The following is a 20,695-nucleotide window of genomic DNA, read 5'->3' as shown; positions in this document are numbered from 1 at the left end:
CTCTCACTTGTCTGATTCTGGTCCAATACACTGAAGGTATGAATAGTTTATTGTAAAGGCTGATTTATGTGCTGCTTTCTTTATCTTGCTGTGTTGCTCTGTATAATTAAAGCGTGTAAATGTAAGTCTATTCACTCTGTTTTAGGTCTTTACCATCCCACCACTATGTTTGGCCATCAGATACTGAGTCTGCAATTGAGCAACTCCAGCTTCTGGTGTAGCCAGAATATGGATTGCAGATGACAGAAATCTAGTTTGGTAATTATGGAAAAACGCAATTATAGCAGCTTTAAATTTTAGCTGAAGAATCAGTCAAAATGCAATAACTAGAACAAAACTAGAATGACTACACTGGACAACATTTGATGACTACAAATGACTACATTTACAACATTTAAAGTTCTTTATATGTAAAGTTGAATTATTGATTCAAATTAAAGCTCGACTAGTTGAGATAAAAGCAAAAAATGCAAATAAACTGAAGGATCTCCGTTAAAGTGAGTTTAAGTTCTAGCTAGGAAAATACATGAATTCTGCTTCAATGTGAAAGTTGTGAAATACTTTTTGATTCAAAGGTAAAGACCTTGTGTTTGAGAGCAGCTGAGATATCTGAGACATCACCTGGATTACCACCTAAAGCTGATGATCACTCAGTTTAAGGAATGAAGGCAATGAAAATGCCACTGGATGTGTAAATGCTGACAAACACGGAGTATGTAGAGTCAGATGAAAACTGTTGAAATGTCAGCTATGGAGTAAATGATAAATACAATTGACATGTCGGTGAGCAAAATAAAATATACTGTCAAATCCAAAAATGCAACACCTGACATTTTATCCACTTACTTTAGGTACAGATGGTCAACCAAGTGTTGCAACACTATATCTGTTATATATGCAAATCCCGCATACCAACCAAGAAGAAGGTGGAAAAGAAAAAGAAGACAAAAACTTTGCAGAGCTGAGTGAACATAATTGAAATCATTCCAAGAGTGCAAAATGTTTCAATATTGTCTTTGCTTTCCATACTTTTCATCGGTCACACAGCAACGTCTACATGTCAGAGGATGGTGCTGCTCAACACTTACAGATAGTTGCTATCATATATACACTGTTTAAAAATGGTAAAGGAACACTTTGAAAGCAAATTAAAAGAGTGGGAAAAATTGGAAGATGCTAATCCAAAAAAGAGGGGGAGAAAAAGAAAAACTAGTCAGTAAAACTAACTAAGGTCCTTTTGTCCACAGAAATCAAGCCAACTATTTCCTCCTGTAGGAAGCTGGATCAGGTGAGTCAATCCCAGACTCTTGCAGTCCACGCGACAAAGTATTCTTGGGGAAGATACCCCACATTGCCCCCATTGCATTTATGTGAATATCAGAATGTGCTTAGGCATAGACAAAAGTGCTACAGGAATATTTGTGTGTAGGAATTACTCACTTGTAGTAGAAAGTGTGGAATTTGAGTGGAAAGGTGCTGTATAAGTATCAGTCCAATGTCTGGCTCTCCTTTTCCAATTCCTAACTCTCTCACATAATAAAAATAATGTTCACCAACTTCGATACACAATTTTCATCAGCTTAATCTCAGACGGAAGCGCCGTCTTTCATCCAGAAGTTTATTCACTCCCCTCTCTGAACACAGATACACCACTAACCTTCTCCGAGTCCATCCTTCAACTATGCTCCCAATTAAACTTGTGACACAAAATATCTGCCGCTCTGACCCACAAGTTTAAAAAAAAGAAAGAAAGAAAAGATTAAAAAATAGCATTAAACTCAAAAGGACCCCTTGTCCACTGCATGCAGTGAGACATGACTTAAGCTTTGCATGCAAATTACAAATCATCAATGGATCACTAAAATCTGCTCACTAAAACAATCTGAACACATGCAGAAGAGATTTAAACACTCTTTCCTACACCTTCTATAATCCTAATGGTCACTGTGGCACATTTGAAAACGTCCATTTCATTTCAGGTCCACAGCAGCAGCATGTAACAGCATGTAACAGTGGCTTCTCTTGCTCTTAACTTTCTCAGAGTATCCACTGAAGTGGCAAAGCTCCCTAAGACCCACAGCAGCCACAATACTCACTTTTCCACAGGCACAGTAACACCCCCTATGACTAGTTAACTAACATTTCAAATTGTTGTTGAGCCCTTTTTCATTTAAAGTGCGTGAGTGCTCCTGATTGCATCACACCGCAGGCAGCTTGAACATCTAAAGATGCCAATTCTACATGCTTTAATGATGCTGTTTGAGAAGGTCTTGATAAGTTTGTCACTGTGTATTTGTCTGACACCAAAGGGTGTCAAAGAGAAATCAGTATCAGATAGTAAGCCTTGTCAGATTTGTGTATTTATTACCATGGCATGTTTCACACAAGAATATTTATCTTTGTTGCAGAAAATCTTGCGTGGCTGCTGGTGCACATACACAACACTTTGCAAGAATATCTGATAATCAGATGTAAGCATCACATGGATTAAGAGATTTTTTACTGGAAATAACAGGAAACCTCTTTTTCAAGGGCTTGAAAGACTATTAAATTCCAGTTATGGGCAATTGGCTGACAGGCATGATGGAAAAGAGACAAATTAAAACAAGCATCAAGAAGTTTGACATTAACAACAGTTCCAGTAGAGTGATTTTCTTTCCACAAGATCAGAAAAAAGGGCTTTAAATAAGAGAACAACTATGGCATGACCTAATGGTTGATCTGATCACAAAAGAGGACATTTCAATTATGTAACATGTTTAATTTCTTGTAACTCAGTATAATGCTCTCAATTCAATATGCTGCTATGGAAAATACAGTATTTGCTACTACATCATATGAAAAAAAAATTTGTGAAACACAGTTTATGTCACCCAACATGACAGAAAGAGGCATCTGTGACAAATTGGAAAACTGTACCCTGTCTCTTGGCCTGTGACAGCTGGGATAAGATGATAAGATAAGATTTCTGGTCTTGAGTTGCAATGTAAAAAAAATAAAGATAAATGAATAAAATGAAAGTTAAAATGTAATAATACAGGTTTAAGTTTTCCACACTGTTCTGTATATTCAAAATGTGGCTTCTTGATTCAGCTGCACTGAAGATAATCTCAATGTTTAAGTCGGCCTCATTCAGGATTCAACAACAGGCATCCAGATAGTATTCACAGCGCTTCATTTGATCCATATGTTGTCATATTAACACCTTGTTCCAAAATTCTTTTTTTTTTTACCTTGAAAGTCTACACACAATACCTCACCATGATAAAGTGAAAACATTTTAGCTTGAAATTCTCTACAAATTTGTAAAACATAAGATAAGATAAGACTTTGTTGATCCCACGGTGGGAAAATTCTTACGTTACCTCAGCTCAGGTACTGATAGCAGAAGGAAAATACAAACAAATATAAAATAAGTAAGATAATACACTATATACAACGGTGGCATACACGGTATGTGATTATGGATATGGTTGTGGAAATATGCAAGACATAAATTTAACTATTCTACCACTACTATTCCAATGTAAGTAATAGATATCTATAAGTATAGACATAAAGAAGTAAAATGTAACATGTACATAAGTATTCACAGCCTTTGCTCAGTACTTCCTTGAAGCACCTTTGGTACCAATTACTGCCTCAAGTCTTTTTGAGTGTGATGCTACGAGCTTGGCATTCCTATTTTTGGGCATTTTCTCCCATTCTTCTTTACAGAACCTCATGAACTCCATCAAGTTTGATGGGTGGCTTTGGTACACAGCCATTATCAGATCTGTCCAGAGAGTCGTGCTGAAGTTACTCCTTTGTTATCTTGGCTGGGTGTTTAGAGTCATTGTCCTGTTTGAAGATGAACCTTTGTCCCAGTTCAAGGTCCTGAGCACTCTGCACTTTCATCAAGAATATATCTGTATGTTGCTACATTCATCTTTGCCTTGAGCCTAACTAAGGGCTTTCAACCCCAATCGCTCAGCCTTAGTTCTGGGAAGAGTCCTGGTGGTTCCAAAATGTGGTTCCGTGTAAAGATGATGGAGGCCACTGTATCCTTCTGCAGATCTGTACGTCAAAATAATCTTGTCTCTGATGTACAGACAATTGTCTGTAGACAGTATTGAACTTCATGGCCTGGTTTGTGCTTTGACATGCACTGTGAACTATCTTATGTCGACAGATATGTGCTTTTCTAAATTTTGTCAAGTCACCTGACTTTCCCACAGGTGTACTCCAATCAGGTTGTAGGAACATCTGACAGATGATCATTTGTCATTTTATGTCTTTTATTTGTAATATCCGTCCATACATCCAGTCAGGGTTGCAGGGGGGGCTGGAGCAGATCTCAGCTACCATAGGGTGAAAGGCAGAGTACACCATGGACAGGTTGCCAGTCTGCTGCAGGGCTAACACAGAGACATTTGCACTCGAATCCACACCTATGGACAATTTAGAATCACCAATTAACCTAACCCCACTAGGTGCATGTCTTTAGACTGCAAACACAGGGAGAATCTGCAAACTGCACACACAAAGGCCCCGGCCAGATGGTGGATTTTAACCCAGGATTTTCTTACTGTGAGACAGTACTAACCATCGTACTGTATTTGCAAGAATTTCAAGCAAACTTTTTTTTCCCCACTTTGTCATTATGGGCTATTGTATGTAGAATTTTGAAGTGAAAAATGAATTGAATCCATTTTGGAATAAGGCTATAACATCATAAAATGTGGAACAAGTAAAGTGCTGTGAATACTTTCTGGACGCACTGTTGATGCATGACTTGTTTGCTCTCCCACAGCGTGCTACTCATGCTCATCAGCCTCATCCAGATGAGCATATGGGCAGAGAGTGAGCATCAGATCCCCACCAGAGAATTCATTAGCAGCCTTGAAATTGCACAGTGCCATCATCCTTCTGTTTCTTTGAGGTAGCCAATGGAATTCAGACTTATGGGCAGCCTGAGGCAATGACACCACCACTCACTGAAGGAGAACAGTAATTGGACTATGTGTCAGAAAAATCCAGGTTGTGACAAGCCACTCAGCACAGTGTCGCCTTGGCCCCCGATGCAAAGCCGTCTCGTAGCCACTGACTCAACTGATCTGCGTAGTTGCTTCCTTAGCTTTAGAATGGAGGTCAGTGGAGTCACTGTAGGTCAGCAATGTGAAAAGCCTTTCAGTTCCTCTTTTTGAGCATCCCACCATAACACCAAGGAGCTTTGAAAGAAGCACGGGAAGGCTGAAATATTTAATAGGAAATACAGCACTTCACATTTACATTACACCACACTTCATATATAGCTCATGAAACTCCTTTATTTGTGACTGATGGAAGTGCGAATCAGCTAGAAGGGACTGCACAGAGCATGTGGAAAGCATGTTAAACAGATGTCAGTTGCAAAATAGATTCCCTCTTCAGCCTTGCTATGCTTCTTTATACGTTTTTTTTTTCCAAGAGGAAAACATTGTGCTATTTGACAAAGCACGTAGATGTAAAAGACAGCAGAAAATAGTAATAAAATTACAACAAAAAAATACTGACAAGAACAGAATCAATCGTAAACATGTTTTGCATTTAGACAGTTCAACAATACATAGCATGAGTCTTCATTTAAATATTATATATAAAAGTGACAGGTGTTCATTATAATAGACAATAAAAATAATGCTTAACAGGGTATTTGTTAGTGTATTCATTAAACATACAATATGTACACTTTTATACAAGTCAGTCAGTCTAAGCAGAAAAAACTCAATTTTTTCCAGAAGAATCTTTTGTTTAGCTTGAAGTTTAAAGTAATTCGGAAAGTGTCAGGTCAAAGCAATGTGTCAGACATTATTGATTTTTAAAAGTTATATAAGATGACTCTCCACTTGCAGACAAGAGCTTGTCAAGTTTGACTGTAGCTCGAGAAGCAAACTCTTCCACAGGTCAGTTTGGCAGGGAGCTGGTCACATTCACCTCTACTCTAAAAAAAAAAACAGCTTACTGCCCTGCGGAGTAACACCTCTATATTTGCATGACTTTTTCATGTTTTCCTCTTAACCGGTGAGACCTTGATGTCTTTTCTTCCACCTGCCGTTCGTCTGTGTAGCGTTAACTCCTCGTCCTCTCCAGCCTGTTGCTTAGCAAAGTTGACAAACACCTGAAAAACCGAAAGTGCGCCAACATTTTAATGCAAGTGATAAATTATAATGCATAGGATTGAATCATAATTTATTTATATCCAGCTCTACATAAGTGATATTTAAATGTCAGGCTTACAACAGCAGTTATTAGCAGATTATGAATATATTTATCAACAACTATAATCTCTCCTATGGAGGGGAAGATGTGTGTACACAGATGGTGTTTAAATAAACCATGCTATTATATGAAATATGTTTTCATAAGAGTTCTAGCTGTTCATGGTAAAACTCCATTACATGCATAATATGTTTAGTTATTTATGTACTCTTTATAAATGACAAAAATTGCAACCTAAAGATTGAATATTTTCATCTATGACAAAAACTGACAGTTATTGCCTCCTTGTCATGGGACAAATACCCTTCCGTTTTATTAACACAGTGTCATTTCTCATTGTTGTATGTCATCCAAACCTGATCCAGTGTTGTCTGGGAAACAGAGTAGTCTTCGATGCTGAGCCTGTCTTTATTGGCCACCACCAGCTGAAATATCCTCGCTAGGGAGGATGAGGCGATCTCGTACTGCAGCGTGTTGTAGTGCTTCTCCCGCTGAACGCAGCCAGGGAAACTGGTCTCCATAAAGCTCTCGACAGGCTCCAGCTCTGGGGACAAGCCTGCTTTAGCTGGCTTGATTTTCATCGTGACCACGTAGCCATCACCAAATCTAAATGAAGGAAACAGCATCAAAACATTCAACATGTTTCCTTATGTGCTCTTATCATTAGTTGATATTAGCTAGAAAATGCCACTGTGACTAAATGACCACTTATATATTTAAATAGTAACAGTCAAAATATGTCTTACTTGTATTTGAGATGCTGAATGGTACCCAGACACTTGAAGGTTCCATTGACCATGATGGCCAGTCGAGTGCACAGAGCCTCACACTCCTCCATGCTGGTAAAAAAACAACAAAAATCCATCTTTATTTTTACTGCTGCTGTTTCATGTTTGAGCAATGCATCATCATTTCATGGACCTCTGTGGCGAAATCAAGTGAATGCAAATGTAGCCATGATTTCATCAACAGTTAACCGTTTGGTCAGCTGGTGCAGCAAATGTGTCCAGAGGATTTTAATTTCATTATTAGGCGAACCTGTGTGACGTTAGCACCACGGCCCTGCCATCCCGAATCACACTCATGATGGCATTCCACAGGAAGCGTCGAGAGTGGGGATCCATCCCTGTCGTGGGTTCGTCCTAAATGCACAGAGCCAGAAACAGCCAACTTGAATGTCTGAGCACATAATTCCATGCAAACAGAGACCAAAACCTTTTCTTTATCAGCATATGGCAAAGATCTCAGATTTATGCCAATTTGAACTGATCTGCACAGTTGCTTGCCAGTGTATAAAACATTCGAGGCCAGGCTTGACTGAACCCATATGGCTTCCCATCTGGATTCATAGAGCATTTCATTGATAAATCCCTGCATAAAAATTTAAAATGCTCATGAGCTCATGAGCTTTTCGTCACTGGCTAACTCACCAGCAGCACCAGGGCCGGGCAACCAATCATTGCAATAGCTGTGGAGAGTTTGCGTTTGTTGCCTCCACTGTAAGTCCCCGCACAGCGGCCTGCATATTCTGACAGACCCAGCTTCTGAATGCCCCACTCTGCAACCTAGATGGAGAAAAAGATTCATCTTTAGTGGCTACTTGAATCCAAAACAGTGATCTTTTATAATGGACAACCCACCCGTTAAGATAGCATTTCATAAAATATCATAAAATGCATGAGCAAAATTAGTACAGAAAAGAAGAATGGGCAAATATTTAAAAAAAGAGAACAAAACCATTATGAACAAAGCAGATTTCTACTGCTTTGCTGAACTAAAGTGTCACTGGACTAGCCGAGTGAAAAACATCCTTAGCCTGTTCGATATGTAAAGCAGCTGGAGTCCAACTCACTCTGGGGATCTCTGACTCGGGCACCCCTCTGAGACGAGCGTAAAGGTAGAGATGTTCCCTGCCAGTAAGAAGCTCATCGATGGCATCAAACTGAGGGCAGTAGCCCATGTTCTGGTGCACATCCAGAATCTCTGTCAAGATGCTACAAAACAGGACAAACAATGCAATTCAGTGCAGTGGGCTGACGGAGCACCTAACATGGTAGGAATAACAAAACATCAATCAATTCCAGAAGGGACAGATTATTTAAGAAAGCTATCTGAAGAAGCTCAGAAGCTGATTCCTCTCAATAGAAAGGGACTAAAACATTGCTTACCTAATCTTCTTGTCAAGTGTATTTAATTTAATGCCCATATTTGTCAGACAATAATTACTATCATTTGACACATCGGTGCTTCACATTCTTTGAATCCCTAGATTTTTGTTCAAAGACATTTTCCACTTAACTGAGCAGGTATTCTGAGGGGAAAACTGTGAATTTTCAAATAACTGGCATGAAACTCCTTGACAAAATGAGAATTTAGACTTTGAAATCTAATTGTTATTCAAGCCCTCCTAGGCTGCGTTTTTTCCCCTGTGTGTTAACACATTACCTGTGTTAACACACAGGTAATGTCAGGTTGACCTTCCCGTATTCAAACTGTCTTATTCAGTGAACTGTTTCTGGTTTTCACTCATCTGGAACTGTGTGCAGGATAAACTAAGAGCAAAGTTTTCTATTTTTTGAATAAATTCCATCCGATGCAGGCCTGAACAGATTTTGTGTTCTGTTATCCAGGGACCATTTTTTTGAATAAACTTTATGTACCTGTAACCAGCCACAGAAGCCTCTCCAGAGGTGACATCAGTGTCACCAGTTAGCATTTTGAAGGTTGTCGTCTTCCCAGCTCCATTTACTCCCAAGAGACCAAAGCACTAACAGGAAAAAACGCAAACAGGCTTATGAATGCACTTAAATAAACTCCCATTTATATAGAATGAAACTCATATTCCATCACATTCGATCAAGCTTGATTAGACTAACTAGAAGAGATAAATATAGAACTGCAAATTGCGAGGCGTGTTACCATGCCGCTGTAATGCTCTAATGCCAAATCAGTTTGTCAGTTTATTTGAAGAGATGCAGAAAGAGAAAACTGACAGCAAATAGAAAAGAGTAGTAGGTCTCAATATAAATGTCCTCAGTGACTTTACCTCTCCTGCAGGGACTCCCACACAAATCCGGTCCACAGCTGCCCTCTTCCTGCCCACATACGTCTGTGCAGAGAAGGCAGGGAGACATTTAAGTTGTGTAGTGCTGCTCGAACAATAAGAATTTATGTTTAAAAAAGGTGGTGGATTTTTTGGGAAAATAGTTAAATTCATGTTTAGCACTGCATTAAGTTTGCTATCCAGTATTTATAAAGAAAAGTTCTATGATTCTGGTATCGGGAAAGCACTCTCGCGTTACTTGAGACACAAACAAAAATAAAACAACTCCCACCTTCTTTCCTGCTCCGTCTCCATAGAGGGATTTACTTATGTTATTTATGGGCTGTTTTGCATTATAATCTGAATTTCACAACTTTTATTTCTTTTTCAGATACTTGCATGATGAGACCTGTAGCTGGTAGAAACATTGCTAATGAAATTAAAGGGAGCTGTAATTCCAATGTGTGGCGACCTTTTCTGTATTCAGTACTTATCCCACTGGAGTTTTTCTGAATGTTCCCACGAATACTAACCTTTAGTGCCTTCCCCTCTGTTTTTAATTTTTCATTTAACTGGATGCTGATGTGAATACAAATGAAAGGATGTCTGGAAATAAATTTAATTCTGAAGCTGAAAATGAAATTAACAAAACTGGCCTGGAAGAAACCTTGAAACTTCTATTTCATACAGTCTTATAATCCAAAATGCGCAATGAAATATCACAATAAATATGAAATTAGTCGTTTGATTAAAATGTATACCTTAGAGAGGTCCCTGATCTGCAGAATGTCAGCCTTGTTCCCTCCATCGTAAATCCTCTGCCTCTCTGCTGCAACATCATCATCCTCATCTTGTGCAGGACTCTGCTTGTAGTCTGACAACCTGGGAGATTTGGAAAAAAATCATCAGCACTGAAGCTTCTAGTGCAAAAGAGCTCCTCTGCTCTAAATTCTAACCCTATGGTTAAGTTACTGTTGTTTATTTAAATTTTAAGCTAGTGTGCTTTTAGCTGTGTTCTTACCAGTGGTCCAGGAAGAATCTGTACTGGATCAGAAGATTAAGAATAAAATAAACAAAGCCTTCCACTGCCATGAAAGAAATATTTTTTCCCACAAAGTCCCATCGGAAAGGGTCCAATGTGTAATCTTCACCTGGAAACAGACGAGGTCCAAACTCAAACTTTACTACAATTTTCAGTGAGTGAAAGGGTAATTTATGCATAGACAGTACAGATGGTACAACACTACGCTTAATCTAGCCTAGAAGATCTACATGTCATGGTCCTGGATCGGTGACCCAGCGTTTTGTTGTTGTTATTGTTATTATTATTATTATTATTATTATTATCTCATGTTTGGGGGTATTCTGATTATGTATTTGGGGTTGGATGTTTCAGTTCTTTGGTTACGGTTTATGCTCCCAGTCAGTTTCGTGTTCTTTGTTCCGTCAGTGTATACTTCCTGTTTTACTTTGTAGATCCATGTGTGACTTCACTGTGTTCAGCTTGTGTCTTCCTATCATTATGTGAATTAGGATCAGCTGTGCTTCCCTCCTATGGTCATGTCATCTGTGTAACTCTGTGTCTCTCTGCCTGGTTCATCACTCCGTGTTCTTATGGTTTCAGGTTAGTTCTTTGGTTTTCCCCAGTTTAGCTTTTGTTAACTCCCCATTCTGCTCTTCCTGTTTTTGCCACTTTGTCACTCGTGTAAATAGTTCACTCGCATCACATTCTATGCCTGCATCTTGGGTCCTCCTTCTCAACACCACACGTCTGCTACCCCAGCCATGACACTACAGTGTGGTATTAAGAGTACAAACTACTAGAAACTATGAGAACCCAAATTAGCAATTTTGTAAAAGTTTGCTTGAATATTTTCACAAATCACACAGTATGAAATTTTATCAGCTAAAATGATGGATAGGTACACAGTACATACCAAAGCGGGCATACACATCAGTAACAGCCTGGTTCATGGCCATGTCTATCAGCCCCCGTCCCAGGCAGAAGTGAGGGAACACCAGCAGGACTTTCTTCAGCCCCTCATTGAACACGAGCAAAGACTGGCCACACAAAAAAAGTTACCTCAAACATCTAAATATAAAAATATATCACATAATTGCAACATCTTTTCTAAAAAATTTTGAAATGCATCAGATGTTCTAAGAATGAACAGCTCATATACATGACCAGGAAATGCAAATATTCTACTTTGGTTTTGAGGGAAAGTTGAGGACCTAAAATATATTCATCCACTTATCCAGGTCATGGGGGCAGAACTGTCCAGGCCTCCCTCTCCTCAGTCATCTCCTCCAGCTTTTCAAGCCAAGAGACATCTCTCTAGCATGTCCTGTGTCTATTCTAGGTTCTCCTCCCAAAACACCTCATATAAGTGATAATCAGCTGACATTTCACCCTCTTTTCACCTGAGTTCACACAACATACAGCCAGAGATTGATGATTACAAAATCGATCATCTATCCTGGTTTCAAGTGCACTTCCGAACAGTGGAATCTACAGATGGGGTACAAAGAAGGCCCAATAAGGTCCACAAGCTAAGGTCTGGCTGCCACTCTTCCAGGCCGAGGTTCTGGTATCCATAGTCCAGGTGAGGTTCATTTGTTTCTTTTTTCTGTCTTTCTAGGGGTTGTCTGAATTGCTAGGTCTGCGCCTGGACCAATTTAACTTGGGAGACATAACCAGGGGCTCCCAAATCAAATTGGTATAAACATAGTTTCTCCTTGTTAAACTTTAAAAAGTTGCTGAAATTTTCTTCAAAGTAGACCCACCACCCAGTCATGCTTGACACTGGAGCAGATGTCTTTTCTTATGTTAATTGCACATTTGATATAAGAACAGCCTTCCTCAGCTGTTTCCTATTTTTCTCCCAAAGAACAAGACTCTAGAAATTAAGAAAGCGATACTTCTTTTCAGCTGAAATAAAACCTCTTTCTTTCCAGTGATCATTTTTATGTCTTGCTTCGCCTACACAGATAAGTCTAAAATATAGCAATTAATTTTTTAATGGGTTTTAAATGTATTCATGTATAAAGCAAACAGTTTTTTCACCATAGAAATGCACAAATTCTCTGAAATCCTTGGAAATATCAGGCAACAAAAATATAGCCCATTTGACCTTCAGCTTCTCTCATGACTCATATGTCATGAGAGAAGCTGTGTACAGATGTGCATTGGACAGAACCATCTGGAGGGAAGGACAATCTCCATTTTCTTTTTCTTTTTTTTTGAGCAGGCAGTCACCTGTCACGATGAGAGCACATCTGCACATATGTGCCCTTTCCCTCCAACTTCAGTTTCCTTCTGCTTCTCTTTTTCCTTTATTTTCCACTTGCCAGCATAGGTGTTGGCAGTTGTTGTGGTCGACTTACATGTTCACACCAAACTGTCAATCAGGAGTCTAAAAGCCCTGCAGTTATTAGTTATCCCCTGCCCTGCAGACCAGCAGCTTAACTTCCCTCATGCTTCCCCAGCTGTGCCAAACAATTGATCAGCTTTTGTGTAAGCACCTACTATATAGCTGTTTTATAAAAGAGAAATTCCACTTAACTGCTTCAGTGTAAGGTTTCTAGTGCTCTGCATGCCAGCTGACTGTCACATTGTCCTGACTTAGTATAGATCTGCACCTAATGTGATGAGTAACACCTGTGCTTTCCTGCTATGCTAAAAAGCCATATACTCTCCAACAGCACTCCCCTGACTCTAATCCTAATTCTGATCATTCTGTCCCTGTTGGTAAACATCAGCTGCCATGTGTTCAAATCCTTTGGGGGCAGGAATGTATTCAAAAAATATGGTTAAAAACATATTTTACTCATTCAGCCATCAGGGAGCAAGAATAAAATGACCATAATATTCACTCAGTCATATTACAATACATATAATAATATTATATAGTAGATATTATGACACCATAATATTGCTGTATTATAATATTTTAGAATATAAACAGTCACTGTTACAAAATACTGTTTGGTGACAGTTTTATCACTGTATTGTTTTATGAAAAAGCTTTTGTGTGAGTTTAATAAGGAACATTTGTGTTCTCATGTCTTTCTGCACTCATGTGTTGGTCTGTTCTTGCTCTTCTATTTATCTCCTTTCCCACTGAAGAATTCTGATCCAATCTTACTTCCAATTTTCAAACTCAAATCACCTCAGTCTTTGATCCCCAATCAAACCATCACCTGCCGTTTCATCCAACTCATCCTCCAGTGTCTAGACTTTACAGGTCTTGTCCTATCTTCTTCATTCAGAATCCTGTTTTGCTACTTCATCAAACCACCATCTATTAACTTTTCATGAATTATTCAGTTTATTTCACAAAAATTATATTCTTTGCTTTCAAATGTTCTCTCACTATTGTAAAAACATTTGTAATGTTTTATAAATGTATGCGATTCAGCTGTGGCTGCTTCATTCCAAAAGTAATAGCACTGAAAATGTTGCCCTGTAGTTACTGGTGAAGCTGAACTGGAATGTGAGTATAACTGTGCAAATGCAAAACATAATGTAAGATGTAATGATTAATTCAAATAAGCATTAAGTGCAGTGAAATGTTAGAAGGCTACATGGTTTTTAATCAGTACATACCCGATTGTTTTCAAACAGCTCCAGGATGAAAGTGATGGCACTGCTGTTGATGCCTATGAACAGGTTGATGCAGGACAGAGACACATATGCTGTACTCGGGATGTTGAATATATAGGACAAGGGATACATCATGGGTGTCACTGACCACCTAAAGGCAAGAGATTAAAAGACAAAAACCAACATATTTTTAAAAATTCTCAATTTAAAATATTTTTTTCTTTGTTTGTACTTTTAATTTTAACTTTTCTATTAACTTTTTGTCAATTATTTAGTTATTCGGTTATTGTCTTGTTATACCATAGCAACAGAACAACAAAACCGAACCAAATTAAAGTAAACAACAGCTTACCCATAGAGCAAAAGGAGTGCTATTAGTGCTGGCAGGTTGGATGGTGATGTGTAACACTTTTTGTCAAAAGTCATGAAAATGCCAACTACCATTGCAGAGCTGAGAGTGTAGTTCATCTAGATAAACATGAAGAGTGATTAAGAAGACAGAAATCCAATATTATGAAAAATAGCTCTGATATAGGATATATTAACATACAGTTATTACATTTCACTTAAGCCAGTCTAGCTTCACTTACCATGTCCCAAAAGAAGTTGGACACCCAGTAAACTACAGGGCTGACCCCACTGACGAACTGCAGGTGCTTGGCTTTGGTCACGCGCTCCTGTATGAGGTAGAGGACGAAGCTAGCAGGGATGAAGGACATGGCGAAAATAACACAGATTGCCACCACGGCGTCGACTGAAGTGGTCAGCCTGATGGAGGAAGCAGATGAAGTCAGTTCTATATATTCTGGGGTTTGTTATTAAGAGACTAAAAACAATGCTGAATCCATGCTAAGTCACAAATGGTTTGAGGCTTTAGGTTTTCTCTGAATTATTAATGAGATAATTAAAAATAAAAGCATTTTTTGGCCATAAATATATCTCTATAGTACTGTGCCAAAGTCTTGAGCCACACCACATTTCTCCTTTTTTCTGGAGAAGTGGAGGATGATTTTTGAATCTTTGGGATTCAACTTATTGGTGCAACAATATGTTTTCATGTCTGTCAAACTCTGTTTTCTTTGGCATTTTTACAGATTGAACTAAAGAAATGGGAACAAATGATGTGTTTTTGTGACAGGCTGCTGGTAACAAAGTGCTAAAAGATACAACTTAAAATTGGTTCTTTGCCAGTTTGTCTGTTATGTGTAAACACAACAATATTCTTTCATCCCTTGAATAAGGTGCATTTTTTATGATCGAATGTTTCATAAGTCAGTGTTAAGTGGTTAAAAAATATATTCCTCTAAAATAGTCAGTTACAAAGTCTGAACTGAAAATGACTGAAAACGAAAATCTTTCAAAGGCCGTCAGAAAGCTTCAGAACGCATTGCTCAAGATCACTTTTAAAAGAACTTCTGGCTCATTGGAAACAAAAAATAAAGAAATGAAAGGTGGCTTGAAACCTTTCACCAGTACTTGAACTTATTAGATATGTTAAGCCTACAGAAAAGACAACCCATGTATATTAAGCTAAATCCAAATAATGTGATAATTCACAGCTTAACATTAGAAACACACATAGTAACTTGCGCCTTTAGCTTCTGATTGTTCAGTTTCTTTTCATAATAAGAGAAAAATGATAGAACAAAATAAAATTCTGGTCTGTACATATGCATTTTTGCAGTGTCCATCACAACACCTGAGCGCTGGACTTCAAAGACTATACGGAAAAAGGTGGATTCAAAATCACTTGTGATTTTTGAAGTCCTATTCTGAAAATATGGACTTGAGCATGTTGGCTTTCACCATGCTGAAACAAGACGTGATGAGTAAGAAGTGAATTTGACGGAGCCTGCCCCTAATCACATCCTGATTTAACGTCCAATTTAAACTAATGTGACTAAATTAAATGGCATCATAATTTATAAAATGAAAATGAAATTTGATAAATAAGAAACTGAGACATTAAAGCCACCAGGAAAATGTTTATAGTCACTAGGAAGTAGTAAATCAAGTGAAAAGCGGGGTCATTAAATATGGTATGTATAATAATATGCTGTATGTGCTAGTCATATATAGGCAATCAGTCTTCTTTTTGCATTTCACTTTGTGGATCATTGGAAAAGATTATAGGTTTAAGGCACTTCCCCACAGATTTCTACCTATGTCCATCTTTTATACCCTCTATGGTTGATTTACAGACTACACAAACACATACATTTAAACACAGCTAAAAAAGAAAAAACTACAGTTATTACTCACACAGTGACTTCAGAAAGCTGCTCTTTAGTGAGGTTTAGTGGGTGGTTGATGGCAGTGATCCCAAACTCTACAGGGTTGGCATTTGTGGGTAGGAAGGCTCGCAGAATAGCATTATTAGCCACATTGATGAAGGCCACCATGGCATGCCAGCCTTTGTTATTATACCACACCTGGCAGAGAAGAACAGAACTAATTGAGCACATCTCGCAACTGTGTGATCAGCCTGTTACACAACATAGAGGATCTCCAAATGTAGTCTTCAGAATAAATTTACAAGTGGAAAACATTTAAGCTAACTTACAGGAATCAATCAATGACATGACAGACAATCAGAAAGTGAAAGGTTTGTAAAACACAAGCAAAGTATTAGACTGTCAAACTGCTTGCGTTTACAGTCATTTGTGCCACTTTGCTATTTGTGGAAAAACCCACTCTTCTATCGAGCTGCACACCTACCTTTATATTGAATTCACTTTCCATATATCGTAAGAAAGTGCCAATGTCCCTCAGGGCAAGTCTGCTATAGTAACCCTGCAGACAGCAGTTCATTATTATTAATTTTTATTGACTTATTTCAAACTTGCACACTCGATCTGTAAATCATAACACAAGAATAATCACCCCAGTGATGTTGAGCATCCGTCCCAGCTGATGAAAAACGTTCCAGATGTCTTTAGGGTCCACATCCAGGATGGGGAGTTGCCCTCCAACTGACAAACCTCCATATCTGAGGACAGAAGATATCCACTCACATCACAGTTCCTAACATCAGCATGTCTTTAACACATTGCTGTGTCGTTGTAACAAACGACAAAACAAAAATGGGGAAAGAAAATATTAAATAAAGAAATAAAATTGTTACCTTTGTTCATTCACCCAGTACTTGCTCTTCAAACTGTGAAAAGAAATGTAGTTTTCATTAAGGAGAATGATCATTAATATTTGCTATTTGCCTTTCTTTTTTTTTAGCTCTTTGTTTTTCTTTTGCCTTAGACCTTTTCTCCTTTTAATTTCCTTTAGGACATATTTTCCAGCTCTGTGAGGGTTTTTAACACACTTGTATTTCTTCTTTAAATCCACCTGGTTTTACCTTTTGAGTACAGTTTACAACTACATTCAAACTCACCTAGTTCTAATAAGACTGGGGTAGGTTTTGACCAAGTAGTCAGAGATGTTCCTGTCAGTCAGATCCAGCATTGTGTCTTCCGTTGGCTCCAGTCGCTGGCGAGGGGGCAGACCTCCTGCACCATCTGGACAGATGGGCATCATGGTCAGTTTGTTACTTGTGCTGCACTGGCAGGAAGGTGATGGGTTTCTCTGGTTCCATGCAGGACTTTGTAAGATGTTGCTAACCGCTGGGGAGACATCAGGATACTCCCACTCTGGGGTCCTGTTACTGCAGGGAACTCTGGAGGGAGAGGAGTGAAGAAATTAAACTGCAAAGGTAAAATCACTCATGCGGTAAAGCTACTATCTATGCACTGTATATACTTAGTTGTAGTTTTAACCATCCACTGTATATAATTCAGCCACTGGATTATTCTTTTTTAATGAAGCTTTTTTTGCTTTTTGCAGTTCTCCAATAAATAATTTAAATGAAGTTAAAGCAAGAGTTCAATAAGGTTTTTTTGCTGCCCTAAATTCTTCATTATTTCATTTTTGTCAAAAGTCTAAATTTTAATTTTGCAGCTCTTGTCCACTTTACTTATGCTCTCCAAAACTTTCCTGCTTTTTGAATTCATTGTAATATCTCACTGTGCCTTTCATCCCTCCTCCTCCCTACACCCAGCTCATTCGGACTGTCCTTGGAGTCTCATCCGAAGTCTCCATCAGCCATCTGCTCACTCTATTTCAACGCCAGCAGCATCTAGAGATTGAGTGGTCTAGTCACTACCTCCCACCTTTATTCGGGACTCCCCTGTATAATGCTACTTGTTATTGTACTGAAAAAAAAAGTTCTGTTCTCACTGCTTTTGCTTTTTTTTTTCCTTCCAAACTTCTTGGAGCTGACTGTTATGACTTTGAGTCTTTTGGATTAATAACTCAAAACGGAAGTATGAAGCTTAAAATTAAAGTATTTGACAACAAATTTGAATATTATTTTTTTTAAATGAGTTTAATGTTATTCCAGATCCAGATTCTGCAGATTTGCTTCTATTAAAAAAAATACATATGGATACAGTTTAAAGATGTGTTTGTTTGACTATACCGTTTCCTGGCATTGTATGAGCCCTAAGAAAATAGACATCAGTGCTCTAAGATGTAGCAGAAGGAGTGTTGTTATCTCTAGTCATAATGCTCACCCTAGGGGTTCTCCTTCCATGCATCGCGTGCCCAGGCCTGGTGGCTTTAGCAAGCGCTCTATAAAGTGTTTCATTTTGGGGTCATATGGCCTCTCATTGCTAATACAGTGATGAAAAAATACAAAGAAGAAAATTAAATTGGAGAAAAAAGCAAATATCTATCATCCAACATGTTACTGAAAGATTTATCTAAAGCCTTCACACCTGAAGAAGGTGAACTGCTGTCCGTACATCCAGGGGCTCAGAGTGAGACTGGGATATTCTCCAAAAGGAGGGACAATCATGGTGAAGATCAGTGCTATCAAGACAAAACTGGCAGGAAGGACGATCTGGAATCAGACAGTCACAAGCATAATAACAACAGTTTAGAAAATGTTTTGCAAAATAAGCAGGCACTTTTGCAGATACATCCAAACAAATTTGGCTCAAAAAATGTTCTCAGTAAACACACTGTATCTGTTAAAACCGTCAAATTCATTCAAATAGGTCTCTCAAGAAACTCACACCAGTCTATTTAGTTTATATGCTCCACACAATGCAACCACAAAGCCATTTCACTCATCACGTCATTCCCATGTTTATGAGATCCTGTACCTGTGCCAAAAAGTCTTTCTGGCTTCGTGTGGCATGGTGGAACCTCTTTACCAGCAGAGCATGGAACTGTTTCAGGACCAGAAATCCACCTTTCACCTGCCTGGAGCCCTTTCCTGCACTGCTGTCCGATGACTGGTTGGTGGGGTTCACTCCATTATGTTCTGTGTTCAACAAGAAAACAGTAAGCAGCACTAAAACCATATCTACAGAAAACAAAGCATTTTAGATGAACTGCATAATCTGCATGTGGGAACAGGCTGTGAATGAGTGTTACTACTAAAATCCACTGAGCAAGGCATCTAAAGTATTCTGAGGATTATGAATATATTTTCTGAATACCACAAATGCATGAATGCGAGTAAATATATGAATCTGATGCAGCACTATAAATAGAAAAGAGCATATAAGCAGCAAAAACAGACACTAAATTCTAACTAAGGCAGCCTGTACCTGGGCCACTCAAGCTGAGTGAGGCTTAACACAAAAGGATTTAAATGGTCACAGAAAACATGTTCTGTGCTCGAATAGTACTTTTTTGCATACTTGTCACACTTAGATGTTTCAAATCATGAAACTAATTTTAATATCAGACGAAGAATAAATAATAAATGATCAATTATTAATTTCTTGTTGAATCAAGAATACACTTGACAAAGTGAAGTTGGTTGAAAGATTTTAAAAAACAACACAACTGGGACTCCAGTGAACCACAGTGAGCACCATTATGTGCAAATTGAGTGAACTGTGGTGCACTTTCCCAGGAGTGGCCAGCCTACCAAAGAAATTGCAAGAACTTCGGGCCTCACTTGTTTCAGAGTTCATGATTTAACAATAAGAACGAGACTGGGCAAAAATGGCATCTACTGAAAAGCTGCAGCGTGAAAACCGCTGCTGACCAAAAAAGAACAAAAAGGCTGATCTAATACCAAAAAATATCTTGATGGTCTCCAAGCGTTTTGTCTGTGGACACACCAGACAAAAGCTGAACTTTTTTGAGGGTTTTCATGGCGGCTTTGCTACTTCAGGACCTGGATGACCTGACATAATTGATGAAACCACGAATTATGCTCTCTACAAGAAAATGTTCAAGTAGACTGTATGGCCATCAGTTTGTCCCCTGAGGTTGAAGCACATGTTAGTTGTGCAGCAGGACAACGATCCAAAAGAGCACCAGCAAATCCATCATTGAATGGTTCAGGTAATAAAAATAAAGGTATTCTATGTAAATTTGATTGAGATTCTTTGCATAATCTTAAAGTTGATGCTCAAAACCATCCCAATGAGATGAATTCAAACAGTTCTGCAACAACGTCCAGGCCAAAATGCCTCCAAAGTGATGTGAAAGACTCATTGCCAGTTATTGCAAACACTTGAATGCAGGGGTGACACAAATGGTTATTAGGTCAGGGGGCAATTATTTTTTCACATAGGGCTAGGTAGGTTTGGATAGTTTATATCCCTTAATACATAAAATCATCATTTAAAAACTGCATTTCATATTTAATTGGGTTGTCTTTATATTAAAAATTGTTCGGTGGTCTGAAATATTTAACTGTGACAAATATGCAGTAAAATAAGAAATCAGAACGCAGGACAAAAAGAATTCACAGCAGTGTATAACAGTTGTCATCATTTTCTAATTTGATT

The 20,695-nt window shown here is 38.4% G+C and overlaps 1 protein-coding gene across 2 annotated transcripts in view; it reads right to left on the bottom strand.

Moving 5' to 3' along the window:
• Positions 1-5,228: 5,228 nt before the first annotated feature.
• LOC101466350 (retinal-specific phospholipid-transporting ATPase ABCA4) overlaps positions 5,229-20,695 on the bottom strand; it is a 44,592-nt gene continuing 29,125 nt past the window's right edge. For both annotated transcript variants that reach the window (XM_004555287.3, XM_004555288.3), the window contains 22 exons: positions 19,049-19,209; positions 18,659-18,783; positions 18,455-18,553; positions 17,278-17,559; positions 17,014-17,046; positions 16,773-16,878; positions 16,608-16,682; positions 16,152-16,321; positions 14,480-14,657; positions 14,242-14,357; positions 13,893-14,040; positions 11,221-11,344; positions 10,305-10,434; positions 10,045-10,165; positions 9,287-9,349; positions 8,901-9,007; positions 8,093-8,234; positions 7,671-7,805; positions 7,279-7,382; positions 6,987-7,079; positions 6,597-6,846; positions 5,229-6,139 (listed from right to left, as the gene is read on the bottom strand). In XM_004555287.3, the coding sequence (XP_004555344.3) occupies positions 6,023-6,139; positions 6,597-6,846; positions 6,987-7,079; positions 7,279-7,382; positions 7,671-7,805; positions 8,093-8,234; positions 8,901-9,007; positions 9,287-9,349; positions 10,045-10,165; positions 10,305-10,434; positions 11,221-11,344; positions 13,893-14,040; positions 14,242-14,357; positions 14,480-14,657; positions 16,152-16,321; positions 16,608-16,682; positions 16,773-16,878; positions 17,014-17,046; positions 17,278-17,559; positions 18,455-18,553; positions 18,659-18,783; positions 19,049-19,209 (2,879 nt within the window). In that variant the 3' untranslated portion in view covers positions 5,229-6,022. The remainder of the gene's footprint in view (positions 6,140-6,596; positions 6,847-6,986; positions 7,080-7,278; positions 7,383-7,670; positions 7,806-8,092; positions 8,235-8,900; positions 9,008-9,286; positions 9,350-10,044; positions 10,166-10,304; positions 10,435-11,220; positions 11,345-13,892; positions 14,041-14,241; positions 14,358-14,479; positions 14,658-16,151; positions 16,322-16,607; positions 16,683-16,772; positions 16,879-17,013; positions 17,047-17,277; positions 17,560-18,454; positions 18,554-18,658; positions 18,784-19,048; positions 19,210-20,695) is intronic.

Source organism: Maylandia zebra, linkage group LG18 (assembly GCF_041146795.1).
Source record: "Maylandia zebra isolate NMK-2024a linkage group LG18, Mzebra_GT3a, whole genome shotgun sequence".
Classification (NCBI taxonomy): domain Eukaryota; kingdom Metazoa; phylum Chordata; class Actinopteri; order Cichliformes; family Cichlidae; genus Maylandia; species Maylandia zebra.
The sequence above is the reverse complement of the archived record's forward strand: the minus strand, read 5'-3'. Positions and strand labels throughout refer to the sequence as shown.